The sequence below is a fragment of the Nannospalax galili genome, unplaced genomic scaffold (assembly GCF_000622305.1).
Source record: "Nannospalax galili isolate Female #2095 unplaced genomic scaffold, S.galili_v1.0 scaffold996, whole genome shotgun sequence".
NCBI lineage: Eukaryota > Metazoa > Chordata > Mammalia > Rodentia > Spalacidae > Nannospalax > Nannospalax galili.
In genome coordinates, this window is record NW_008339436.1 from 964,607 (window position 1) to 989,418 (window position 24,812).

At 42.4% G+C, this 24,812-nt stretch overlaps 1 protein-coding gene and 1 long non-coding RNA gene across 2 annotated transcripts in view; one reads left to right on the forward strand and one right to left on the reverse strand.

The window, feature by feature from the left end:
- The window catches only part of Nudcd3 (NudC domain containing 3), a 104,301-nt gene extending 83,589 nt beyond the window's left edge, over positions 1-20,712 (reverse strand). The window contains exons 1-2 of the mRNA XM_008834081.3: positions 20,440-20,712; positions 13,205-13,527 (exon numbers count right to left, since the gene is read on the reverse strand). Of these exons, the coding sequence (XP_008832303.1) occupies positions 13,205-13,527; positions 20,440-20,631 (515 nt within the window). The 5' untranslated portion in view covers positions 20,632-20,712. The remainder of the gene's footprint in view (positions 1-13,204; positions 13,528-20,439) is intronic.
- Positions 20,713-20,740: 28 nt separating this feature from the next.
- LOC115070562 lies at positions 20,741-24,201 on the forward strand. Its single transcript, XR_003849721.1, has 2 exons — positions 20,741-20,935; positions 23,682-24,201. It is a non-coding gene; the product is annotated as an uncharacterized LOC115070562 (long non-coding RNA).
- Positions 24,202-24,812: the final 611 nt, after the last annotated feature.

The following is a 24,812-nucleotide window of genomic DNA, read 5'->3' on the forward strand; positions in this document are numbered from 1 at the left end:
TGAAAATTTAAACACTTGCTGAAAACATTAAGATGAAATATTATGAGACAGAATTTGCTTTGAAATAGCACACGATGGGATAAAGTTCAGACCATAAGTATATAAGGAATCTTTTAGGTAGTTTCTACTTCAAATTCTACATTTAAAAAGTTTTACAAGTTACATATATCATGTCTTTTTTCTTTTTTTTTTTTTTTTTTTGGTCTTTTTGAGACAGGGTCCCCCTGTAGCTCCAGCTGTCCTGGAACTCACTATGTAGACCACGCTGGCCTTGAACTCACAGAGATCCGCCTGCCTCTGCCTCCCGAGTGCTGGGATTAAAGGCGTGCACCACCACACCCGGCATATATCATGTCTTTAATGTAAAAAAAAATAGCGTAACTATAGAACAATTCAAATAGAAATGGAAAATCTTAGCTTTTTTTTCTTTAGACAAGATTTTGAGATAGGATCTAGTTATCTGGCCCAGATTGGCCTCAAACTTGACAGGATGAACATGAACTCGGGATCCTCCTGTCTCCACACCCCAACTGCTAGGATTACAATATGTGCCACAATACCTGGTTTAAGTGGTACTGGGGATCAAACCCAGAACTTTGTGTATGCCAGACAATCACTCCATCAACTGAGCTACATCCCCAGTCTACTATCTTAGCTTTAAAGTGTCTCTGAGGTAGACTGGTCACAGTTGCTTTTTCTTCACAAAGCAAAGGAAATAAATTCATGTTCAGCCCAGTGAGGAAGAAAAGGTAGATTTGAAGCCCCAAGAAATATAAGTAACTGCTTTCTAAAAACAAAGGCTGTTAAGCCTTACTGCAAAATAAAAAGAACTGCTAAATAAAAAATAAAAATACACCAGGCATTCATTATACCTACAATCCTATCACTGTGAGAACTGACATAGGAGAACCCCAAGTTTGAGGCCAACCTGGGCTAGATAACAAGATCTTATCTCAAAAATAAATTAGTAAATAAATAAGCAAGTGAGTAACCTATATCAGACTTTCCAGATTTGTAACTTCAATCAATTCCCGGGTAGGCCCCTAATGTCCGAGCTTCCTTCTTCCTTCGAGCTTAAGAAAGCAGCAAAAATGGAACAGCAGCAATGACTAGATCAGGAAGACTGAGGTTCCACCCCCAGGTGGGAGTCCATGGAGTGCTGAATCTTGAGGGCAAAGAAGACATCCCTCTACTGCTTTCTACTCCCTGTTCTCTCTCGGCATGCACTATGCATACACCCTTATCCAAGAACAAGAGCCATTCGAAGCACACGGCACTCAGTGTATGGCAGGAATTCAAAAATGCAAAAAGGATGCAGGAAATTCTCAGAATATACTGTTCAGCAACAAAGACATGTCAAAAAAGCTTATAAATATATAGATTTGCACATGTGTTTAATTTATATACATAGGGAACACTGTAGACAATATCCCAAAAATTTAGTAGGGGGGTAGTGAGATTTTCTTCTTGAATCAGGGTCTCACTATATAGCCCTGGCTGGCCTAAAACCCCCTATGTAGACCAGCCTGGCCTTGAGCTCACAGAGATCCATCTGTCTCTGCCTCCTAAGTGCTAGGATTAAAGTTGTATACCATCAGGCCAGGGAAGATTTTATTCGTTTACACATTTGTCTGTTTTCCAAATTGTATAGAGTATCATCAAAAAGAAAAACAAAAGGTTTTTTTTTTTTTTTTTTCCTTTTTAGGACAAATAACAGCAGCAATAATAGCTAGCACCTGAGTGATCACCCTATGAGGAATTATGCTCAGCAGGTGTTAAGTATTCACTTCATTCAACCCTCACCACAGCCAACAGGATGGACCCAGAGTAGGTATTCTGATTATGTCACCATGACTTTCCCTAAGACCTCCTATAATGGGAACCTGAGGAAAGTCTAAACTGGCAAAGGAAGAACCTGTGTAAAGCAAACCCAAGAACTCAACTTTCTCAGGCAGTGACTGCGCACAGAAAAGCCCCAGTCCCGAGGCACAGGACTTGTTCTGACGGCCTACCTGAAGAACACCAAGAAGGACAGATATCATAATAGGTGGGTCTGTGTTACTGTTTCCCCCAAATTTTCTATGAAGTTCTACTCCTCAAGGTGAAGATACTGGAGGTGGGGCCCTTTGGAAGATGACTAGGTCATGAGAATTGAGCTCTTATTAATTAAGGTTAGTAAACTTATAAAAGAAGTCCCAAGGAGTTCCTTGGTCTCGCTACCACATTAGAACTCAGCAAGAAGAGAGGTCAGCCAGGCATGGTAGCAATATGGCTATAATCTCAGCACTTGGGAGGTGGAAACAAAAGGACCAGGAGGAGTTCAAACCAGAATAGTGAGTTTGAGACCAGCCTAGGTGCTACAGACTCTGTTTTTTTGTTTGTTTGTTTGTTTTGTTACATGTAGGCATAACACTCATAAACATAAAATAAAAATAATATATTTTTAAAAAGCTTAAAAGGCCTAGTTGGTAGAGCACTTACCTAGCACACACATGACCTAGGTTTGATTCCAGCACTATATAAAGCCAGGCACTGTTGTACTATCAGAAAACCTCTTCAGGCCGGGCGTGATGGCGCACACGTTTAATCCCAGCACTTGGGAGGCAGAGGCAGGCAGATTGTAAGTTCAAGGCCAGCCTGGTCTACATAGTGAGTTCCAAGACAGCTGGGGGAGGAATCAGAAAGGTAAAGGAAAAGAATCTTAAAGAGAAGAACAGTAGGAAACAGGCCTTAATAAGGGAGATATGGATAAAAATGGGATTATTTTAAAGGGAGGAGGGAAGAGGGAGGGAAGATTATACAAGGAACCTAGGGGATAAAGGGAAAGAAGGAGCACAAAAGAGGGGGGATCATAGGAGAAGGGTATTATTAAGGGAGAAATGGGAAAAATGGGGGCACCTTAAATGGGGAAACCATGGTAGAAGGGTTAGACAATGTGAGAAATAAATAATGCCTAGCTAGTTTTAAAAACCAGAGGGAACCATATTAGTCCAACTGACAAATTATACTGACGATCAAAGAATATATCTGTCTAGGCAAGATTTATCTGAAAATGTTTGGTCTTTGCCCAAGGTTTATCTACATGGCACATGGTAATTAAAAGTACAGACTGGTGGAATTAACCTTCTTGGATGTTTAACAGCCATATTTTGAGGCCTATACTAATTTGGTCAGAGGGACATAAAGGACAGTTTTCACTCCTTGCCCTCCTAGGTCAGCTAAGCTCCAGGGGCCTGTCTCAAAAAAGACAAAAAAAAAGTACCAGATTGGTAGAACTAACCTTCTTGGATGTTTAACAGACATACTCCATTCCCAAGAAGCACCTAGGTCCCTCTAACAGCTGGGCACAAAGGACAAACTGCCAAAAGTATGAAAAAGTACAAGTGGTATCAATCACAAAAGTACTTTTGCATCACAAAAGTACTTTTGTACCACAAAAGTATAAGTGGTATTCAACTATGTGAGCAGTTCATATACCATGTACTTCCATAATGCCCTCTTCTCACACTGCCACTGTTCCACTTCCCCGTACAGGGCAGGAAGAAGGGCTGGATTAGGTACAGGCTCAGAAAATGCCTATTCAACAACAGCATGCAATCCCTCTTTGAAGAGCCAAAAGATACTTGGTCATAGCACTCAGGATAACTGTTTCCAGGTGATAACTGACTTTGTTTTGTTGGGGTGTTTTTTGGGGGGGAGGGGGTTGTTTTTGTTGTCGTTTGTCTGTGAATTCAAGGCCAGCGTGGTCTACCTAGTGAGGTCTAGGCCAACTGGAACTACAGGGATAACCCATCTCAAAACAACACCACAACACAACAAAACAAACAAAAGAATTCTGTTCATGATTTATATAAGGAAGAGAGAAGCACCAGCACATCCTTTTGAGATACTTTCATTAGCACCCTGGCACCACCAACTGCAGCTTTTCCACTGCCTGTAGCAACACCTGCAGGTTAAGCGCCTCAACTACAGGAAATATGACAGCTAGGCAGAAGGAATGAACTTCTGCCAACTGTGATGGAATCTAAGAAGTGAACCCCAACCAGCAGCTCTCGACAATGCCCAATTATGGCTAGGATGAGAGGTTACAAACTGTGTGTTAACTTTTCCACCCCACTAGCCATGTCCACAGGCATTGGTCACTGGTTAAGTACAATAAGGACACTGTAATGCATCTTTTTTTTTTTTTTTTTAAGTTACTATGGACAACTCTCAAAACTACGAAGTTCTTACAATCTTGCAAAATCAGGAAATTTTCTGTGTACCCAAATGTTCCCCTCTGAGGAATATGAGTGGGTGTTTCAAGAGCTATGACATTTCTTTTTCCTTTTCTTTTTTCTCTCTCTTTAAATAGGGTCCCACTCTGTTGCCAAAGCTGACTACAAGCTCAGGCAGTCTTTCTTTCCACCACAGTCTCTCAGGTAGCTAGAACTACACACATGTGCCACAATGCTAGGGTTAGCTCTGGGGTATTTCTGATCTTCACTTGCTATAACCCAGCAGCGACAATTGGGCAAGAACAATTAATTCAGGGCAATTGTAGCTTACCAGGAGGGGAGTGTATGAGTTACTTCTCTGCTGTTGTGATAAACACCATGACCAAGGCAACTTAGAGAAGGGTTTATTACCGGGTTTACAGTTTCAGAGGGATAAGAGCCCATCATAGTGAGGAGGCATGGTGGCAGAGGTGGCTAGAGCAGAAAGCTGAGCATTCCTATCTTCAACAAGACACAGGAAGTTGAAAGGCTAAAACTGGAAATGGAGAAGGCTAAAGCCCATCCCCAGTGACATGCTTCCTCCAGCAAGGCTACATTGCCCAAACTTCCAAAAACAGCACCACCAAATGAGGACAAAGTGTTTAAATACTTGGAGCCTATGGGGGACATTCTTATTCAAACCACTGAAGGAAGATACTGAAATCACAGTGATGGCAAAAATATGTAAAATTAATATTTCCTTCAAAATCTGCTTAAGGCATCCACAAAAATGCATGTGGCTTATGTGTAAAATCATCTACATCAGAGTTGGAGAGATGGCTCAGCGGTTAAGAGCACACTGACTCCTCTTAGAGAGAACCCAGGTTCAAGTCCCAGCATCCACACTGTGTCTTAACAATCATCCGTAACTCCAATCCCAAGGGATCCGACGCCCTCTTCTGACCTCTGCAGGCATTGCATGACAAGGGTGCACTTACACACATGTAAGCAATACATTCATGCATGTAAAATAAAAACAAGATTTTTTTTTTCTTGTCCTTTTGAGACAGGGTCTCCCTGTAGCCCTAGCTGACCTGGAACTCACTATGTCGACCAGACTGGCCTCGAAGTCACAGAGATCCTCCTGCCTCTGCCTCCCAAGTGCTGGGATTAAAGGTGTGTGCCACCACACTCGGCTAAAAAAAAAAAATTTTTTTTAAAAACCATCTACAGGGCTGGAGAGATGGCTCAGTGGTTAAGAACACTGGCTGTTCTTGCAGAAGACACAGGTTTGAATCCCAGCACCCACATGGCAACTGGCAACTGTCCACAACTCCAGGGGATCAGATGGCCTCTTCTGTCTTCTGAGGGCATTGCATGACACTTACATACATGCAGGCAATACACACATACACAAAAATTAAAAATAATAAATTTTTAAAAATTTTTAGGGCTGGAGAGATGGCTCAGCGGTTAAGAACACTGGCTCTTCTTGCAGAAGACCCGGGTTCAAATCCCAGCACCCACAGGGCAGCTAACAAATGTCGGTAACTCCAGTTCCAGGGGATCCAACAGCTTCTTCTGTCCTCCACCGGCATTGCATAACACGGGTGCACTTACCTACATGCAGGCAATACATGCATATGCATAAAAATTTAAAACCATCTACATATGTAAGTAAAAATGTACACTGTAGCCAGGCATGATGGCGCACTCCTATCATCCTAGAGGTGAAGGCAGGAGGACCAATCATACAAGTTTGAGGCCAGCCTTGACTACACACCAAAAACCCTGTCTCAAAAGCAAAAACAAGCCAGGTGTGGTGGTGCACGCCTTTAATCCCAGCACTTGGCAGAAGCACGTGGATCTCTGTGAAATCAAGGCTAGCCTGGTCTACATAATGAGTTGTGCCTGGGACCATAGGGAGACCCTGTTTCAAAGAGGAAAAAAAAAAAGCAAAACAAAACAACAGCAAAATTTAAAAATTAATTTATTAATTTTTTGATGGGGCGTGGTAGTGCATGCCTTTAATCCCAGCAAGCAGAGAGAAAGGCAGAGAGAGAAGTAGAGAGAGAGGAAGAGAGAGAGGTAGAAAGGCAAAGAGGCAGAGGTAGGTGGAGCTCTGTGAATTCAAGGCCAGCCTGATCTACATAGCAAGTTCCAGGCCAATCAGGGCTACATAGTGAGACCCTTGCACCACCACCACACTACCACCATTCCCTGCCCCCCACAAAAATTAATAAATACAAATAATCTTTTAAAAAGAAATTTGCTGGGTGTGGTGGTGTCCACCTTTAATCCCAGCACTTGAGAAGCAGAAACAAGCAGATCTCTGTGAGATTGAGGCCAGTCAGGCCTACATAGTGAGTTCCAGGCCAGAGACCCTGTCTCAACTGAAAAAAAAGAAAATTAGTGATATTGAGATAGCCCATAGGCAAAAGCACTTGCCACTAAACCTGATGATCTGAGTTCAATACCAGAACCCACATGATGTAAGAACTGACTCCGGAAAGTTGTTCCCTGACCTATGCACACACGCGATGGCACAAGCGCATGAACACACAAATTAAATAAATGTAAAAAAATTTAAAATCTGTATTTTAAAAACTTTGGGGCAGAGCACAGCCCAAGGCTATAGGGCCTGAGGATGGGAACAAAGAGACACAGTGCAGTATGGAGCTGATGCAAATCTCTCTATCATGGCTGTGATGATTTGACAAAGGCTATAAACTATATTCCAAAAGAATACAGTGTATTGTTATGTAAACTATATTTCAACAAGACAGAGTAATTGCTTCTCAGCCTCTTAGCTATGATGAAGTATAAATAAAAAATACAAAAACACTATGAATAACATGATAAAAATGCATATGTAGAGGATAGAAAAATGGCTTAGCAGTTAAGAGCCCTTGCTGTTTGTACAAAAGACCCGGGTTCAGTTCCCAGTACCCACATGGCAGCTAACACCCATCATATGTAAACTATAACTACAATAGTTATTATTTTGTTATGTTAGTGAGTTTTTCTCAACTTGACACAACCTAGAAATACCTGGGAAGAAGGATTATCAAGTAAGGAATTATCTCCATCAGCTAGGTCTATGGGTATGTCTGTGAGAATTTTTCTTGATTGCTAACTGATACAGGAGGGCCCAACCCATTGTGGCAGAGCCATCCCTGGGCACACACTTGGACTACATAAGAAAGGTAGCTGTGGGGCTGAAGAGATGGCTCAGTGGTTAAGAGCACTGGCTGCTCTTGCAGAGGACCCAGGTTCAGGTGCCAACACCCACAAGGTAGGTAACAACCATCTGTAACTCCAGTTCCAGGGGATCTGACACCTTCTTTTGATCTCTGCTGGTACCACACAACATGGGTACATTTACACACATACAGGCAATATACTCTCATAAAATAAAAATAATAATAAATAGAAATTTTTAAAAATAATAAAGAAAGAAAGGTAGCTGTGAGTAAACATGAGGGCAAGCCAGTAAGCAGCCCTCTTCCATGGTTTCTGTCTCCAGGATCCTGCCTTTGCTTCTCTTGATGATGGACTGTAACCTATAACCCAAACAAACCCTTTCCTCCCCCAAGTTGCTTTTGGTTAGTGTTTTATAGAAGCAACAGAGAAGCAAATTAGGACACCTGTCCTTCCCCTCTCCCCCCAGCACTTAAGTCAAATTTATGTTAAATAAGCATGTCATGGAACTTTACTGAAGACAAAAGACAGTTATCTGCCAATGCTGGACAGAACTAGCAGCAAGTATGTGTCTAACACAGGTCATCAGAAATAGCAATCATAACAGACATGGTACCATACACCTGTAATCCCAGCACTTGGGAAGTGTAAGGAGGATCAGGAGTTTGAGGTCATCCTGGGCTACACAGCAAGCTCAAAGACAACCTTTGCTACCTGCTAAAAACAAAATAAGAAATCAGCAATTGAGGTCTCAGGTTCTAAGTAACTGAGTTTGAACAGAGAACCCGGAAGGGGAGATACTTAGGTGTGGTCATCTGAAGAATAACTCCTTTGATTTTTCAACTGGCAAATGGCAAATCTACACGACTCCCATGGACACTGGTAGAGGAAAGTGGGGTCCAGCTCCAGGTGGAATAAGGAAAAGGACAGCCCTTGCATTCCATTTCAGATATGCAGCTATAGACTAGTACCTCGACTCACAACTTATTTCATGGGAAACCAGTAACTGAAGGCTAATGCTGCAGTTCTAGGTATTGAACTATCAGGATTCTTATAGTAGGAGTATAAGCTGACCAGAATAAAGGCATGTAACAACACTGGTTTCCTGAAACATATCCAAGTCTTCACTCTAAACTTACGAAAAGTACAGGAGCCAGGTGTGGTGGTGCATGCCTTTAGTCCCAGCACTTGGGAGGCAAAAGCAGGCGGATCTCTGAGTTCAAGGCCAGCCTGGTCTCCATAGCAAATCCAGGCCAGCTGGATTTGAGACCCTGTCTTAAAAAGACCAAAAAAAGAAAAAGAATTAAAAAGTAGAGTCACTATAAGACAATAAGGCTTTATTCTAGTCTATTACTCAAATCAAAAATAAATATCCTTTAAACGTTTTTTTAGAAATTATAATACAGGGGCTGGAGAGATGGCTCAGCAGTTAAGAGCACTGACTGCTCTTGCAGAGGACCTGAGTTTGATTTCCAGCACCCATATGGAGGCTACGAACTGTCCTTAATTCCAATTCCAGGGGAATGCAAAGCCCCCTTCACACCTCCGCGGCACTGCACAACACCGCTGTACTCACATACATGCAGGCAATACACTCATACACATAAAATAAAAATAATAAAAATAAAATACTTAAAAGAAAAGAAATAATACAAAAAGTAGTAAAACAAAATATGCTCATTATATAAAAAAATAATGAGATAAAAAAATGAGGGGCTGAGGAGATGGCTCAGTTGGTAAAGTGCTTGCCTCACAGGTGTGAAGAACTGAGTTTGAACCCAGAACCCTAGTTAAAAAAAGAAAAAGTGGTTCTGGGGAAATGGCTCAGTAGTTAAGAGTACTGGCTGTTCTTACAGAGGACCGAGGTTCAATTCCCAGTACCACGTGGCAACTAACAACCACCTGTAGCTCTAATTCCAACGCCCTCTTCTGACCTCCACAGGCATTGCACAACATAGTTGCACTTACATATATGCAGGTGATACACTCATACACATAAACAAACAAAAAAAAGAAAGAAGAAGGGAGGGAGGGAGGGAGGGGAGTGGTGGCATAGACTTGTAATTCTAGTCCTGGGAGGCAGAGATAAGTGGACCCCTGAAAGTTCACCAGCCACCTAGTATAGCCTACTGGGCAAAGTTCCAGGCTAATGAGAGACCCTGGTCTCAAACAAAAACTGGAAGATGACTAGGCATGGTGGTACACAACTTTAATTCCAGCACTTGGGAGGCAGATCTTTGAGAGATCAAGGCCAGTCTGGTCTACATGGTGAGTTCCAGGCCAGCTGGGGCTACACAGTGAGACCCTGTCTCAAAAAGCAAACAAAACAAACAAAAAACCTTGAAGATACCTGAAGAACAACATCAAGGCTGTCTTCTGATGACCTCCACATGCATGTGCATACACATAAACACATGCATACACAAAATTAAAACAGTCTTAATTCTACCCCTCTGTGATAACCACTATCAATGATATAATTTGTAGGCTTTCCTTTCTGTATATGTAATTTTACATGCTTTTCAAATTTGGCATTAAACAACAAAGTATAAATCCTTTCTCTCACATTAATTATACCATGAAAATATCTGTATCTATTAACAGATCAACTAGAAAAATAAAGCCAGCAACAGATACTGAAAAGATTTACATGCAGGTCAGTGAGATGGCTCCAGTAGGTACAGGCAATTCCACCAAGCCTGGGGATCTGAGTTTGATCCCTGGAACCTACATGGTGGAAGGGGAGAATGACTTGTCTTCTGACTTTCACACATGTGCCCTGGCACATGTGCACCAACACACACACACACACACACACACACACACACACACACACACACAGAAAACACAGTCTAAATATAAAAGGACACATTTTAAAAAACACAAAATTTTCATAACTATGTGGGATGGCTATGCCAGTCCAAAATCTACAAGGTAGGCCACTGTAAACTCCTCCAGGAACTGAACGCAGATGCTGTCCAAAGAAGAAATTTCTTCTGCTTTAGCAAAGTTGTAGCTGATTGATCAGGCCCACTTACATCTCCTAGGACAATCTCCCCTGCTTAAAGTTGGCTTATTACAGACCCTATCCACATCTATAAATTCCTTTGTAGCAACCCTGGCCCAAGTATTTGAGTAACTAGAGACTTCAGTCCTACCAGACTGACACATAAACCTATCACAATATCCATACTAGCAATCTTTAAGATGACTTTATAAGCATACAGGCAAATCATGCTTTGTTGCACTCCACTGACATTGTGGGGTTTTGTTTGTTTTGATTTTGAGATAGGTTCTCTGCCTAGATTGGCCTGGTACTCTCTTTGTAGACTAGGATGGCCTGGTATTTTCTATGTATTCTAAGCTAGACTTTAACTTGCAATGATCTTCCTGTCTCTATTCCTAAATATTGGGATTACAGGCATTAGCCACCACACCTACAAGAAGACCTTGCTGAATAGGTACATTCTACAATATTCAAGAACTAGCCCCCAAAAGATTATGTTAGGATAAACTAGCCCCAGTACTGAAGGCACATCTTTAAAAAAAAAAAAAAAAAAAATAGCTTAACGCCTAAAAACAACCTTCTAAAAGTCACATCAAAACATCCTCCTGTACCCTACTCCTCAACTTTTGGGACTCCAAACCCTTATCACAGTTTTTTCTTTCAGAATTCCGTATTTAAGACCTGCTTTCTTTCTCCATCAATTTGGTTCACCCATTCAACAACTGCTTTCTCTGAACTCCATTGCTTAGCTAGACTGCACTCTTGCCCTATTCAATCTTTACGAAATTTATTTTTGCCTAGTCAGTATTTTGTAGAGCATTCCAAGTTGTCTACTTTGCTTCAGCAGAAACTAAACTCAAATAAATGCTCTCAGAAAACAGATTTAGAGTGCAGGGAGTCGGAAGAAAAGAACAGAAGTTGGAGGTAAAAGCAGCAGACCTATCAAAGAGGAAAGAGTAGATGTTCCTATAAACACAGCAAGCCGGTAGGATCACAGTTGTTCCATAGACACTGCCACAATTCACACACAAGGAGGTACCACCTCTCAGACTGCAGGGTTATGTGACTCACTTAGTACACTTGGGAAACAGTTCCTGAAAAGTGAATATAATAAGGACAGCACAAGGTTTGACATAGGGAAACCTGTTTATACTCATGCTCTGCCACTGATTAGTTACCTGACTGTACAAGATGGGTTTTGTAAAGATCACAGAGAAGTTATATTGCATACCCAGTAGAATGCTTAAGAAGTGGTGGGGCCGGGATGTGAATCTAGACCCCTATGTTAAACTGCTCTTCAGGTATACATCGTACTTTTGGGGATCATACACTTCAGCAGTGTTCCTGAAGAAGGAAGAACATAAAAAATAAAGGGTTGAGGGTGTAGCTCAGTGGTGGAGCACATGTCTAGCATGTGTGCGGTCCTAGGCTAAATGCCCAATACTGACAATAAAAAATCAAGATGCCTAGCCTATGCTCAGGTAAAGCAAAGTCTTTGGGAAAGCAACAAGTTCCCTAATTCAGGCTCTGGCCCTCAACTGGCTGCATAACTATAAACAACTTTGGCGAATCTCTGTGAGTTCAGGCTAGCTTGGTCTACATAGCAAGTTCCAGGCCAGCTGGGGCTACAGGGAAACCCTGTCTCAAAAATACCAAAAAACAAAACAAAAACAAAAACAACTTTACCTTAAAGGGAGGAAAAGGAAGAAGACTAAAGTTAAATGAGTTCCCACATATGCAAAGAACTGTTAATGCAGTTTGCCAACAGAGAGCACTAAATAAATGCTGTGATAAAGAAGTCCCGATAGAGCTGGGCGTGGTGGCACATGCCTTTAGTCCCAGCACTTAGGAGGCAGAGCCAGGTGGATCTCTGGTCTACACAGTGAGTTCCAGGCCAGCTGCGGCTACAGGGAGACCCTGTCTCAAAAAGACCAAAAAAAAGAAGTGGCAATGGGTCTGGAGCTGGGGCAATAGCACTATAGAGCAAAGGCTAGGCAGCTGAAGAGAACTTAGCTGCTGGAGAAAGGTTTGTTCCTAAATGAGGATGTACACAGCGACTGCATCTCTCAAGAGAAGTCGGGTTCTAATTTACAAAGTTTTGTGACAGAAATAAAAATTATTTTCCCAGAAATTTTTCAAACAAGTCAACTTTTGTTCTATGAATGATTCAGACCCTATCAAAATAACGTTTTAGGGGGCAACAAGATGGTTCAACAGATAAAGGTACCTGCCACCTGGCCTGACAACCTGAGTTTGATCTTTGGAACTCACATGGTGGAAGGAGAGAATCAACTCCCACAAGTTGGCCTCTGACCTCCAACACGTGTGTCATGGCAAATGCATATACACATATGCACACATACTAAATATGTAAGTAAATAAGTAGATAAATAACTACATTTTAGCCGACTGCAAGTCCTGTGAGGTAAGGGAATTCACAAGTGAGTTCCTAAAGAAGGACCTTGAGCCAGTTGGATGGAGGGCAGTCTGGCATACTGTGTTTGAGATGCTGGTTGAAACTAGATTAGAGCACAGACAAGCACAGAGGACAGACCATATGAAGACACCATAAGATAGATGTTCTCAAGCCTATAATACAGGCCTTAGAACAAACACCAGACAATATTTTGATCTTGGATTTCCAGCCTTCAGAACTATTAGAAAATAAATTCCTGTAGTTTAAATACCTTCCCACCAAAAAAGCACTGGTATTTTACAAACCATACAAAGCTAAAACCAATCCTAAGAAAACTTAATTACCAACAGAGAAAGAAGGAAGCTGCCAAGAAGAAATTCTTACCTGGGGAGCTTGGGTGGCTCCTTAGGGCTTTCAGCAGCACTGCTAACTGTTCCTGGAGCTTTGGCCTCCTCCAAGCCACGGGCCACTTTATGCTCAGTGTTCTGAGGGCCTGGGGGATCCACCTTTTCTCCATCCCCAAGCCCACTCAGTTCTGCAGTAGCATCTATCTCTACTTCCTGAACTGGGACTGGGACCGCTTCCTTCTCGGCTGCAGTAGCTGCCATAGCCTTGGCCTCTTCCTCCTTTCTTTTGATTTTCTCTTCAAGTTCCTTCCTTCTTTTCTCATCATCCTGGCGAGCCATGTGATCAAATGTTTTAAAGACCTAAAAATCAAACAATCCAATAATCAGTTCATCTGCCCAGTATTAGACCATACATTGTATAGACACACAGCAAAATCTACTAGGTACAGAATTAAACAGTAGTAAGGCAAAGAAAAATGTATTACAACTTCATCAAAAGCTGATAGGAAACTATTGTTTCTTAGGAAGGTTCCAAAATTAATAAAATCAAAAACAAGCCAAAGCTAATATATTTATATACCACAAGATGTAAGGTTAGCAGGCTTAGTTGTCATTACTTTTACTGGCCTCAATCTTGCTCATAATGCAAATAACACAAACACACTGTCCTTGTACTATGAATTTATGAGGTTCCAACAATTCTGACTCAAAAATTAAAGATGAGACTGTAACTGAACTTCAATCCATAAAATACACTGATACTTACCAGACTACTGCTACCCTTTGTACAGTGAAGGCTGAGGGGAGGTATGGGCACCCAATTCCACAAACACCCATTCTATGCTTATATTATGCAAGAGATAGAAACTCCAAAAAGTAAAACAGTAAGAACTCTCTCCCATCACTCAAGACTTCTAATCTAGCATTGCCCAAGACCATGTGAACAAACCCTTAACCTTTTCTGGGACACAGTCACATCCATGAAGGTGCTGGGACCTCTCTATTAACAAGGTTCAGTTAGGGGGTTGGAAAGATGGCTCAACTGTTAAGAACATTGGTTGTTCTTGCAGCACCCACATGGCAGCTAACAATTGTCCATAACTCCAGTCCCAGGGGATCCGACAGCCTCTTCTGACTTCCATGGGCACTGCACACACAGCACAGGTGCACTTACCTACATGCAGGCAATACATGCATACACATAAAACAAAAATAATAAGGGGCTGGAGAGATAGCTCAGCGGTTAAGAGCACTGACTGCTCTTGCAGAGGAACCAGGTTAGATTCCCAGCACCCACATGGCGGCTAACAACTGTCCCCTAGACCAGTTCCAGGGAATCTGATGCCCTCTTCTGATCTCCATGAGTGATTCATACACATAAAAAAAATAATAATAAAATAAATATTTTTTTTAATTTAAAAGAAAAAGGTTCAGTTAGGACTAGAGAGATGGCTCAGCAGTTCAGAGAACTGGCTGTTTTTGCAGAAGACCATAGTTTGAATCCCACCACTCACATGGTGGCTAACAACCATCTGTTAACTCCAATTCCAGAAGTTCCGGCACCCTCTTCTGTCCCACGAGGGCACTGCACAACACACGTGCACTTACATACATGCAGGCATAACACTCATACACATAAAATAAAAATAAAAATAAAAATTTAAAAATATTTTATTTTTATCTTATGTGTATGAGTGTATTGCCTGCATGTAAGCGAGGGCACTCCGTGTCGTGCAATGCCACAGAGGTCAGAAGAGGATTTCAGATTCCCTCAGAACTGGAGTTAAGGATGGTTCGTAGCTGCCATGTGGGTGCTGGGAATTGAACCTGGCTCCTCTGCAAAAGTAGTCAGTGTTCTTAACTGCTGAGCCATCTCTCCAGCCCCCAAAATAAATAAATAAATAATTGTTTATAAAGGTTCTGTTAGCTGGGCATGGTGGCACATGCCTTTAATACCAAGCACTCGGGAAGCAGAAGCAAGCGAATCTCTGTGAGTTCAAGGTCAGCCTGGTCAATGTAGCAAGTTCCAGGCCAGCCAAGGCTATGTAGTAAGACCCTCCCGCAGAAATAACAAATAAACAGATTAATTAATTGATTAATTTAAAAGGTTCAGTTAAAAGGCTGGGGATGTAGGTCCATGGTGGAGTGCTTGCTTAATCATGAGCAAGACATGTGTTCAATCCTCAGCACTATAGAGTAAAAGAAAAGTACAGCCTCATAGTGCTAGAACTCTGGCTCAAGAGGGGTATTATAACACCCTCAATGCCTTGTCACAGACTATAATAGACTATAATGTAGGTTTCTGTGGAAAGAAATCTGCAGAGGAAGATCAGGATCTCAACTGGACCTTAAAGAAGAGGTGCATTTTCCATGGGGCCACTGAAGGTAGGGTCATAAAGAAACAGCAAGAACAAGAACCTCTGAACAAAGGCTGGAGAGATGGCTCAGCGGTTAAGAGCACTGGCTGCCTTGCAGAGGACTTGGGTTCAGTTCCTAGCACCCATGTGGCAGCTAACAACTGTCTGTAACTCCAGTTCCAGGAACTCCAACACCTACTTCTGGCCTCCATGGGCACTGCGCAACACAGGTACACTGACATACGTGCAGGCAAAATACTCATACACATAAAATAAAAATAAATAATTTTTTTCTTTAAAGAACTTCTACACTAACTAGGTAGAGGGCAAAATGACTTAAGGGACTAACCTGGGAAATGGGTGGGAATCACCAACTCCAAAGAGCTAGAACACAGCAGGCATTTATTAACCCAGCCTGTGCACTGCAGAGAAGACAACAAAAGACAGGTGCTAGCATACTAACTGTACTACATGTTTCTAAGAACACTCAAAATTCTCACAAAAAGCCAGGTGTGGTGGTACATGCCTTTAATCCCAGTACTGGGGAGGCAGAGGTAGGAGGATCTCTGCCAGAATGGTCTACATGGTAAGTTCCAGGCCAGCTGGAGCTACAGAGTGACCATGTCTCAAAAGGACCACAAAAAGCCGGGCATGGTGGCACACGCCTTTAATCCTAACACTCGGGAGGCAGAGGCAGGTGGATCTCTGTGAGTTCCAGGACAGCTGGGGCTACAGGGAAACCCTGTCTCAAAAAGAACCCCCCCCAAAAAAAAAGGAAAGAAAAAAAAAATTCTTGCAGAGAAGACCATCAACATTCCAAATTTGCCCATAATCCTGTCAGTGAAAGGAGAGAGTGAAAAATTATATAGGACAAAACAAATAGTGAAACACAATGTAGCCAGAAGAAAATAAAATTCTAAAAGGTTAAAAACTGAAGCCTAGGGTCTGGAGAGATGGCTCAGCAGTTAAGAGCACTGGCTGTTCTTGCAGAGGACCCAGGGTTGGTTCCCAGCACCCACGTGGTAGTTAAAAAACACCTGTAACTCTAGTTCCGAGGGATCCAACACCCCTCTTCTGGCCTCTGTGAGCACTGCACAACATGATTGTACTTGTATACATACAGGCAAAACACTCATACACATAAAAAAAAAATCAAAACTTAAAACTGAAACCTAGAGTCATTTCTACTCTGCAGATAACCTGAAAAATTTACTTGCTTCTCTCCAACACCCATGCTAACAAGTCTTCAAGTGATTTGTCCTCAAAACCATTCTACCTCCAACACTGTGGATCTTCATCTTAACTCCAAAAACAAAACAATAAGTACTGTCTTCCATAACCTAAGACTTCTAACACAGGACTGCCCAATACCAAGGCCTGATGGTCCTCATCCTTCCTAAGGCCTTTGCTGCTCAGCATACTCAACCTCTTTGACCTCCCAATCTGTACCACCCAGTCCTCTCAAGTCACCCAAGAGCTCCCAGCTGCCATGTGTTCTCAGCACTCATCCCAGAGTCACGGATTCCTGGATTGGAATAGATGTCTATGACCTTCAATAAGCTTTCCTGGCTGTCTAGAGAGAAGTTATAAGAGGACCAAAATACAGCTGTCTTCCTAATTCTCCTAGTAGATTTTCAATAGCACTGTTTCTCACACTGAATTCTAGGATAAACATGAAGTTAGCAGCTGTAATAAATGACATGTCCAACTAAACTATTTTTTTCTTAAAACATTCTTTTTAATGTTTTATTATTTTTATGTATACGAGTGTATTGCCTGCATGTGTGTGAGTGCACCAGTGTTGTGCAATGCTGCAGAGTTCAGAAGAAGGCGTCAGATTCCCCTGGAACTGGAGTTAAGGATGGTTCGTAGCTGCCCTGTGGGTGCTGGGACTCGAACCCGGGTCCTCTAGCAAGAGTAGTCAGTGCTCTTAAACACTGAGCCATCTCTCCAGCCCCCTTAAAACATTCTTATACTAGAACAGAACAAAATTTTCACATACTTCATTCCTACTGTAATCCTTTAGAAGGAAAAATGCATGATACGTTAAACCAACCAACTACACCAACAGTCCACTTCCCAAAATATCAGGTGAAAGCTCTCAAGTTCCAGAAGAATACATCAGAACCCTCACTGCCTACATTCAAAGATACCCCAGAGATCCCACTGTGAGTGAGAGAGCCACAGGAAGGAATCTTAGGTTCAATGAATCAGGAGCAGAAAAGCAGATGAATAAGGATGACAGAATGCTTTGTGTTACCAAGTCACTCTATTTGACTTGACTTTAATATCACACTCCATAGTAAAACCCTTGTCAATACTGAAATCACCTTATAAGTCTCTTGCCAAAAGGTCTTCCGTTTAATAATAATAATAATAGCAGGTCCCCAAGACTCATTATGATCTACCCAACAAAAATATTCAAGAGCTGAGTATGGTGGCACACACCTTTAATTCCAGCACTTGATAGGCAGATGGATCTCTTTGAGTTTGAGGCCAGTGTGGTCTAGTTCCACATAGTTCCAGGCTAGAGAGTCCCCATCGCCAAAAAATATTCAAGAAATACATACTTTTAAAAGTTTCTAGGTCAAGCAAGGCATGGTGCCACATGCCTTTAATCCCAGCACTCCAGAGGCAGAGGCAGGTGGATCTCTGTGAGTTCCAGGCCAGCCTGGTCTACACAGTGAGTTCCAGGCCAGCTGGGGCTACTGAGCAACCCCATCTCAAAAAGACCAAAAAAAAAAAAAGTTTCTTGGTCAATGCTGATGGTTGAGAAGCTCTTGGGGGGGGGGTGAGAAAATAAAAAACAAACAAAAAGCCTCTTAACCCTGTGCTAGAGATTGCTCTTGGTTTCAGTAAATTGCCCTTCACTGTGACTTCCCCCAAGGTGTCCTCTACTTTGAGCTCTTTTCTTTCCCTCAGACCTCACCAGTTCCTCCATCTCCTGCAAGGTCCAGTTCAATGATTCCAATAGCCTACGGCCATAACTTCTGTCTGCAATCTCAAATTCAACTTGTCTAAACTTTTCCCACCTAAATCCAAGTGACAGTACAGTTAATACTGTCAGTGTTCCAGTCACCCAAATCTGAAACCTTGGATCCTTTTGATTCATCCTTCCCCTTCCTTTGTTCCTGCTCCCTACCTCCACCCACTTCAATAGACTGCTCACCAAATCTTAAACAGACACCTCAGGGTGTCTTAAGCTTTAAGGGGTGTTTTATGGAAGTTACCAGATAAATAAATGCATTATCTTTGTCAGTGTATCAATGAAACAAGGACTAAGCTCTCAAACTGGGTTAAGGGGAAAATAAGATTATACCAGAATGTCAAATACCGGCTACTGGCACATACTAGACTCTCAGGAAATGTTCCTTTGGCCTCCAAATCTTTCTACAATCAAAACAAAAGTTCTCACCCTACTATGGAAAGACCACTATGACAGAAAAGATTTATAATCAGAAAATGAAGCTGTGAGTTCCAGTTTCATGAAGAACTAGCCAAGGTTCTTGTCACAATATTTAACCTTATTAAACTGATATGTAAAATTTAACCTTACCTGTTTTGCAGAAGACAAAGTGGCAAGATTTCATTAAAGTAACATAAAGTCTCATTTTAGCCACACTCACCAACTACTCAAATGGCACTTGGGCCACTGAGCAAGGATGAGAAGACTTCAGTTCTGAAATGGAACTTGAGTGGAACACCACCCCACTCCCCACCTATCACTTTGTTGATATTTACTAGAGCAATGCTAACCTTTGGTTTCCTCCTGTAGGCACTGAGGAAAATAACATCCCATAATCCCACAGCATGGAGTAAGACTTCAGAAGGTAACATGAAGCACTTCATAGGTGCTAGATAACATCTCAGATTCCTACAGACTCGCTTCATGCTCCACTGAGTACTTCCAATCTCATCCAAAGTCTCACCTCTCCTACAGAACTTCCTCAATTTATTATCCATCCTTTCTATTCCTCTCCTTTCAAACAGTTCTACCATACAGAGAACTTGCAGAGTTCTCTACCACCTTCTGTGGCTTTTTCTCTTATAGAAGTGTCCTGAGTAGACAGACAATTTAAATACCCACAATACTAGAGCCTACAGCAACTGTGAATGTAAAATATATTTAGTGAATGTTTGCTTATTACTACATTCAAAACTGCCCAGTCAGCCAGTTGTGATGACACACACTTGTAATCCCAGCAATCCCAGCACCGGAGAGGCAGAGGCTGGAAGATCACAAGTTCGAAGATAACTTGGTCTACAATGCTGAATTCCAGGCAGACCATGGTTACCCAGTCAGACCTTGTCTGAAGAAACAAAAACAAAACAAAAAGGTGCCCAGCCAACTTCAGTATTAATTGGGCTTCAAACACAATAAATTTAACCTTCGATGTATAGATTTAAGTCCAAATGTAATCATATTGCGTTCGATTGTGTTGGACTTAGTAAGGTACCTCTGACAAGTGGCCACACCCAACCCAACAACACCCGTCATTCCTGCCACCTCCAGAGTCTGGTAGTTCTGATAACCAAGTTTCTGCTGCTGTGAATGTCTTTCCTTTCCTCCAGTCTGCACGGTTTGAATACAACCTAGCAACCCGCAGCACGGGGCCAAGCATGCCCGCTGCGCGCCGAGAGGCTCTCCCTAACAGGCTGGCTGCTTCCAATACCTCCAACACCTAGGGACTAGCCGCACAAAACCGAGCCCTGACATCCGATCTGCGCTCAGATAACGTCTGGCCTTTCGCACAGGATCACTGTTGCGATCCCAGGGGACAACAGAAAAATCTGGGGGGCTGGGAGCTGGATTCGCGAGCCCTCAAGATGCCGGCCAGGAACACGTCGGGCGCCCGAGAGCGTGGTTGGGACGACGACCCGCAGGACGCCAAAGGCCCGCGGGTCCCCGCCTCACCTGCAGCACCAGGGCCTGCGCAGCTCCGGGCGGGAAGCCCATGCGGTCCGAAGGGTGGCGCAGCAGGCGGTAGAAGTCTGTCTTGCGGTAGAGGAAACCGAAGAGCGCGCGGAGAAAGTCCTGGACATTGCCCACGTGCTGCAGGATACCCAGCAGGGCCTGGTCGTAAAGTTCAGCAGTCCCCGGCTCCATGGCTCCGCTGCCTGAGGAACGCTCACACCGCGGACACTGCCTCACTCCAGCCGATGGACCACTTCCGGTGTGCGTGCCTAACGGCTTCCCCGGACAGCAAAGACACGGAACTTCCGGTCCTCTCTGATTCTGACCGGCGGGAGCCCAGCTGCCGTCCGAGCTGCCCTGCTAGGACTTTCCCGCGGCCACACCTCGCTAAAAGAGCCCCAAATGTACCCCAGCGTGGTTTCTACACTCAAGAACACCTATAGTTGCGGTACGAGGATGTCGGACTGCCATGTTGGAAGCGGGAAGAAGCGTTGAGGTGAGGGCAACGTTCCGTGTTCACCCTAGGCGGTGTCACGTGGTCTAGGGAGCCTTTCTCCTTTTGGAATTGAATTCCTGCCCAGGTATCAGGAACAGCTTGTTTAAATGAGGGCAGCCAAATTTTGTTAGTGGGCCAAAGAAAGGAAAATGCATGCTCTAGGGTTGTGTTAGAATTCCTGTTACTAACAGAGCTATGAGTGACTTGAAAGGACAAGAAAAGTGTGAAAAGCTCAGTGACGAATAAAGAATGTAGTATGACATTGTGAAATGTATGTCTGTATCTGTATTTATGATATATGTGTGTGTACATGTGCATACATACAGATTGACGCTTGACGAAGGATAAATGAAAAATTTACCGAAGAAGATAAAACTGGTTCAGAGATTGTTTTGAAACTCTGAATGTAGACATTTTAAGAAGACGTTTGAGTAAGATTATCACAGGCGTGGTGGCACATGCTTGTAATCCCTGGGATGTAGCTGAATATGTAGTGTGTGTTGCGTGCCTAACATGCAGAAGGTCCTGTGTTCCATCTTGAGTACTGCATGCATGGATTGCAGTGACCCTCGCCTGAAATCCCAGTAGTGGTAAGGTCATAGCTACATAGCCAGTTCGAGGCCAGCTTGGGCTGTATGAGAGTCTGTCTAGATGTTTTTAGATTAAGTGAATCTCTATTTAACTAACATCTACAAATTAACATATATCTTAATTGTGTATGCGGACCCTAATGAATTTCAAGCAAATACATACAGATAAATTGCTTTAGAATTGTGGTTCTAGCTGGATATAGTGGCGCACACCTTTGATCCCAGCCCTTGGGACGCAGAGGCATTCTATCTCATAGAGATCTGAGTCGGCTATCGCGAATTCCAAGTCAGCTGGAGCTACAGAGAAACCCTGTCTCTAAAAGTCGGGGGAAAATTTAAAAAAAAAAAACACTGCAGAGATGAAGCCCCAGCTAGCCTATGTAAACCAGGCTGGCCTTGAACTCACAGAGATCCACCTGCCTTTGCCTCCTGAGTGCTGGGACTAAAGGCATGTGCCACCACATCTGGCTTGGTTCTAAGTTTTTATGCTCTTAAATTTGCTGAAGACTCCAGGACTTTTATGCTTGTCTTCAATATTTCCTATGGTGGAAATTAAAACTTAAAATTTTAGAAAAAAAATTTAAATAACATATAAACATATCACATGTTAACATACTTTTTAAGAACATCTTTTACTTATTCCTTTTAAAAAATTTATTTATTTGTGTTTTATGTGTATGAGTGTTTTGCCTGCATATATGTAAAAGCACCATGTGTACACAGTGCCCACAGAGGCAGAAGAGGGCATAGGATCCTCTTGAACTGGAGCTACAAATAGTTATTAGCCACCATGTAGGTTCTGGGAACTGAACCCAGGTCCTCTGCAAGAATAGCAAGCGTTCCTAACCACTGAATCATTTCTCCAACCCTCTTTTATTTATTCTTTGGCAATTTCATATTATGTATACAATATATCTTAATCATACATACCCTCAACTCCCCTGTCCCACTCCCCCCCCCGCAGTATGTCTAATACATCCCCTTCCCACCTCATGTTCACTCCCCTTTTTTTTTGTAACCCACTGAGTCCAATTAGTGTTAACTGCTGTCAACATACTTTAAAAAAAAATGTTCTTCCAAGCATTAAGTTTTACACCTTAATATCAGACTTAATAGACTACAGCAGTATCCTCACATCTTCTGAACTCTTCAGAGCAATACTGTTTTTTTAATATTTATAGTTTGATTATATAAACAGGGTTGGCCAGATGACAATGGGTTAAGGGTACTTGCTATGTCTGACAACCTGAATTTTGATCCCTAGAACCCACATGGTGGAAGGAAAGAACTGACTCTTGAAAGTTTTCCTTTGACCTCCACACAAATGCCATGAGATACACACACGGAAGGAGGGAGGGAGGGAGGGAGAGAGGGAGGGAGGAGGGAGGGAAGGAGGGAGGGAGGGAGCAATTAAAATTTTTTGCTGTCCTTTTTTCACTCATCTGGGACTCCTTTGTCTCTCTCCTCTCATGCTTGCTTCATTGAATTTGTGTGCTTAATTTCTCTTTCCTGTTATTTGTTTGTTTCTTTGTTTATTTATTTAATGTCTTTCTGAGACAGGGTCTCCCTGTAGCCCCAGCTGGCCTGGAGCTCAGTATGTAGACCAGGCTGGCCTTGAACTCACAGAGATCCACCTGCCTCTGCCTCCTGAGTGCTGGGATTAAAGGCATGCACCACTATGCCTAACAGTAGTTTCTTTTTTTTAAGTTATTTACAACAAGATTCCAGTAGCAGATACAGTGCATTGAATGTCCAACGTCAGATGTTGAAAGTAACTTAAAATGAATAAAAGTGTGTTTTTCTTTTTTCCCCCTTTTTTATTGAATTTTGCCAATTCCATACAATATATTTTTATCGTACTTAGATTCCGTCTGCTATCTGTACCTCCCCTTACTACCCCCTGCCCAATTTCTATCTACTCGTTGGTGTAGATCCATCTACTGGAACCTAGTTAACCTACCAAGAGTCTCATCCTTAAATGAGACTGATTCTCCCTTTCCCAGCTAGTTCCTCAGGTAGGATTAGGGTGTCTTACCTACTTCCCCATGTCTATACTGGAATTTGGTTTGAGCTTACATGGCACTTGTGCATGCTGTCACCATTGCTGTGAATTCATATGAGTAATTTCCCAACTGTTTGGAAAACTTTTCTTGCAGTTCTCTGCTACCTCTGGCTCTTACAATATCTCCACCACCTCTACCATAATGATCCCTGAGCTTTGAAGACAGAAGTTTGATACAAGTTTGATAATCACTGTGCAGCCTCTTATTCTCTACACAAAGAAGTAGTTTCTTAAAGGTCATTTGTTCTATGAAATCTAAAGCCATACCAATAAACTTTCTATCTGCTACGTTGATGCTCATTGGTCCATCCTACATGTTGAATAGATCTTCACTTACATTTACTCAAATGCATGATTTTGTATCATCATGAATTGGACATTGGAAAATGTTGCTCCACTGTTATGTACAGCTCTTGCAAATGTTCACTTACTTTGTTATATGTAATGTTTAATCTTGTCAACTTGGCTGTGTTTGGAAATCACTATGGAAAACACTTCTGTTTGTGTCTATGAGGGTGTTTCCAGAAAGTTTTAACTGAAGAGGGAAGACCCACCCTGTGGGTGGCCTGATCCAGTGGGCTTAGATCCTGAAATGAATAAAAAGGAGAAAGTAAGTGGGACACTGTTAATTCATCTCTCTGCTTCTTCACTATGAATGCAATGTGACCAGCTGCCTCACTCTCTTGCCACTATGCCTTCCCCACCATGATGGGCTGTACCCTCAGACTGAACCAGAATAAGCCTTTCCTTCCTTAAGTTGTCAGGTGTTTTATCATAACAATGAGAAAAGTAATACAGCATAGAATATCAATAAGTCAGATTTATTAGTATCACCACTGACCTCATCAGAGAAGTCTTTATTGGGGCACTATCAAACTTAATCAAGGTAGGATATGGGTCTAAAATTCTAATTTTGGCTTCAAAACTTGAACTTTATTATTAGCAATAAATACTATCTATTGGGTAGAAACCATGTCTGAATGAGTGGCAGATTAACAAACAGAGGGACTAGGACTGTTGCACCACCCAGCCAACCTACTCCTATAATGATACACTGACAGACACTTGCTCATCACACCAATGAACTTTTCTCCCCAGCATGAGTTGGTGCTCAGTGCTGTGATGACCACTCCAGCCCAACCAACTGCCTTCTCTATCTTATCTAATATCCTACAAAAGCCACACCACAAGTGAATTTCTACCTCAAAGGGATTCTTGGTGACAA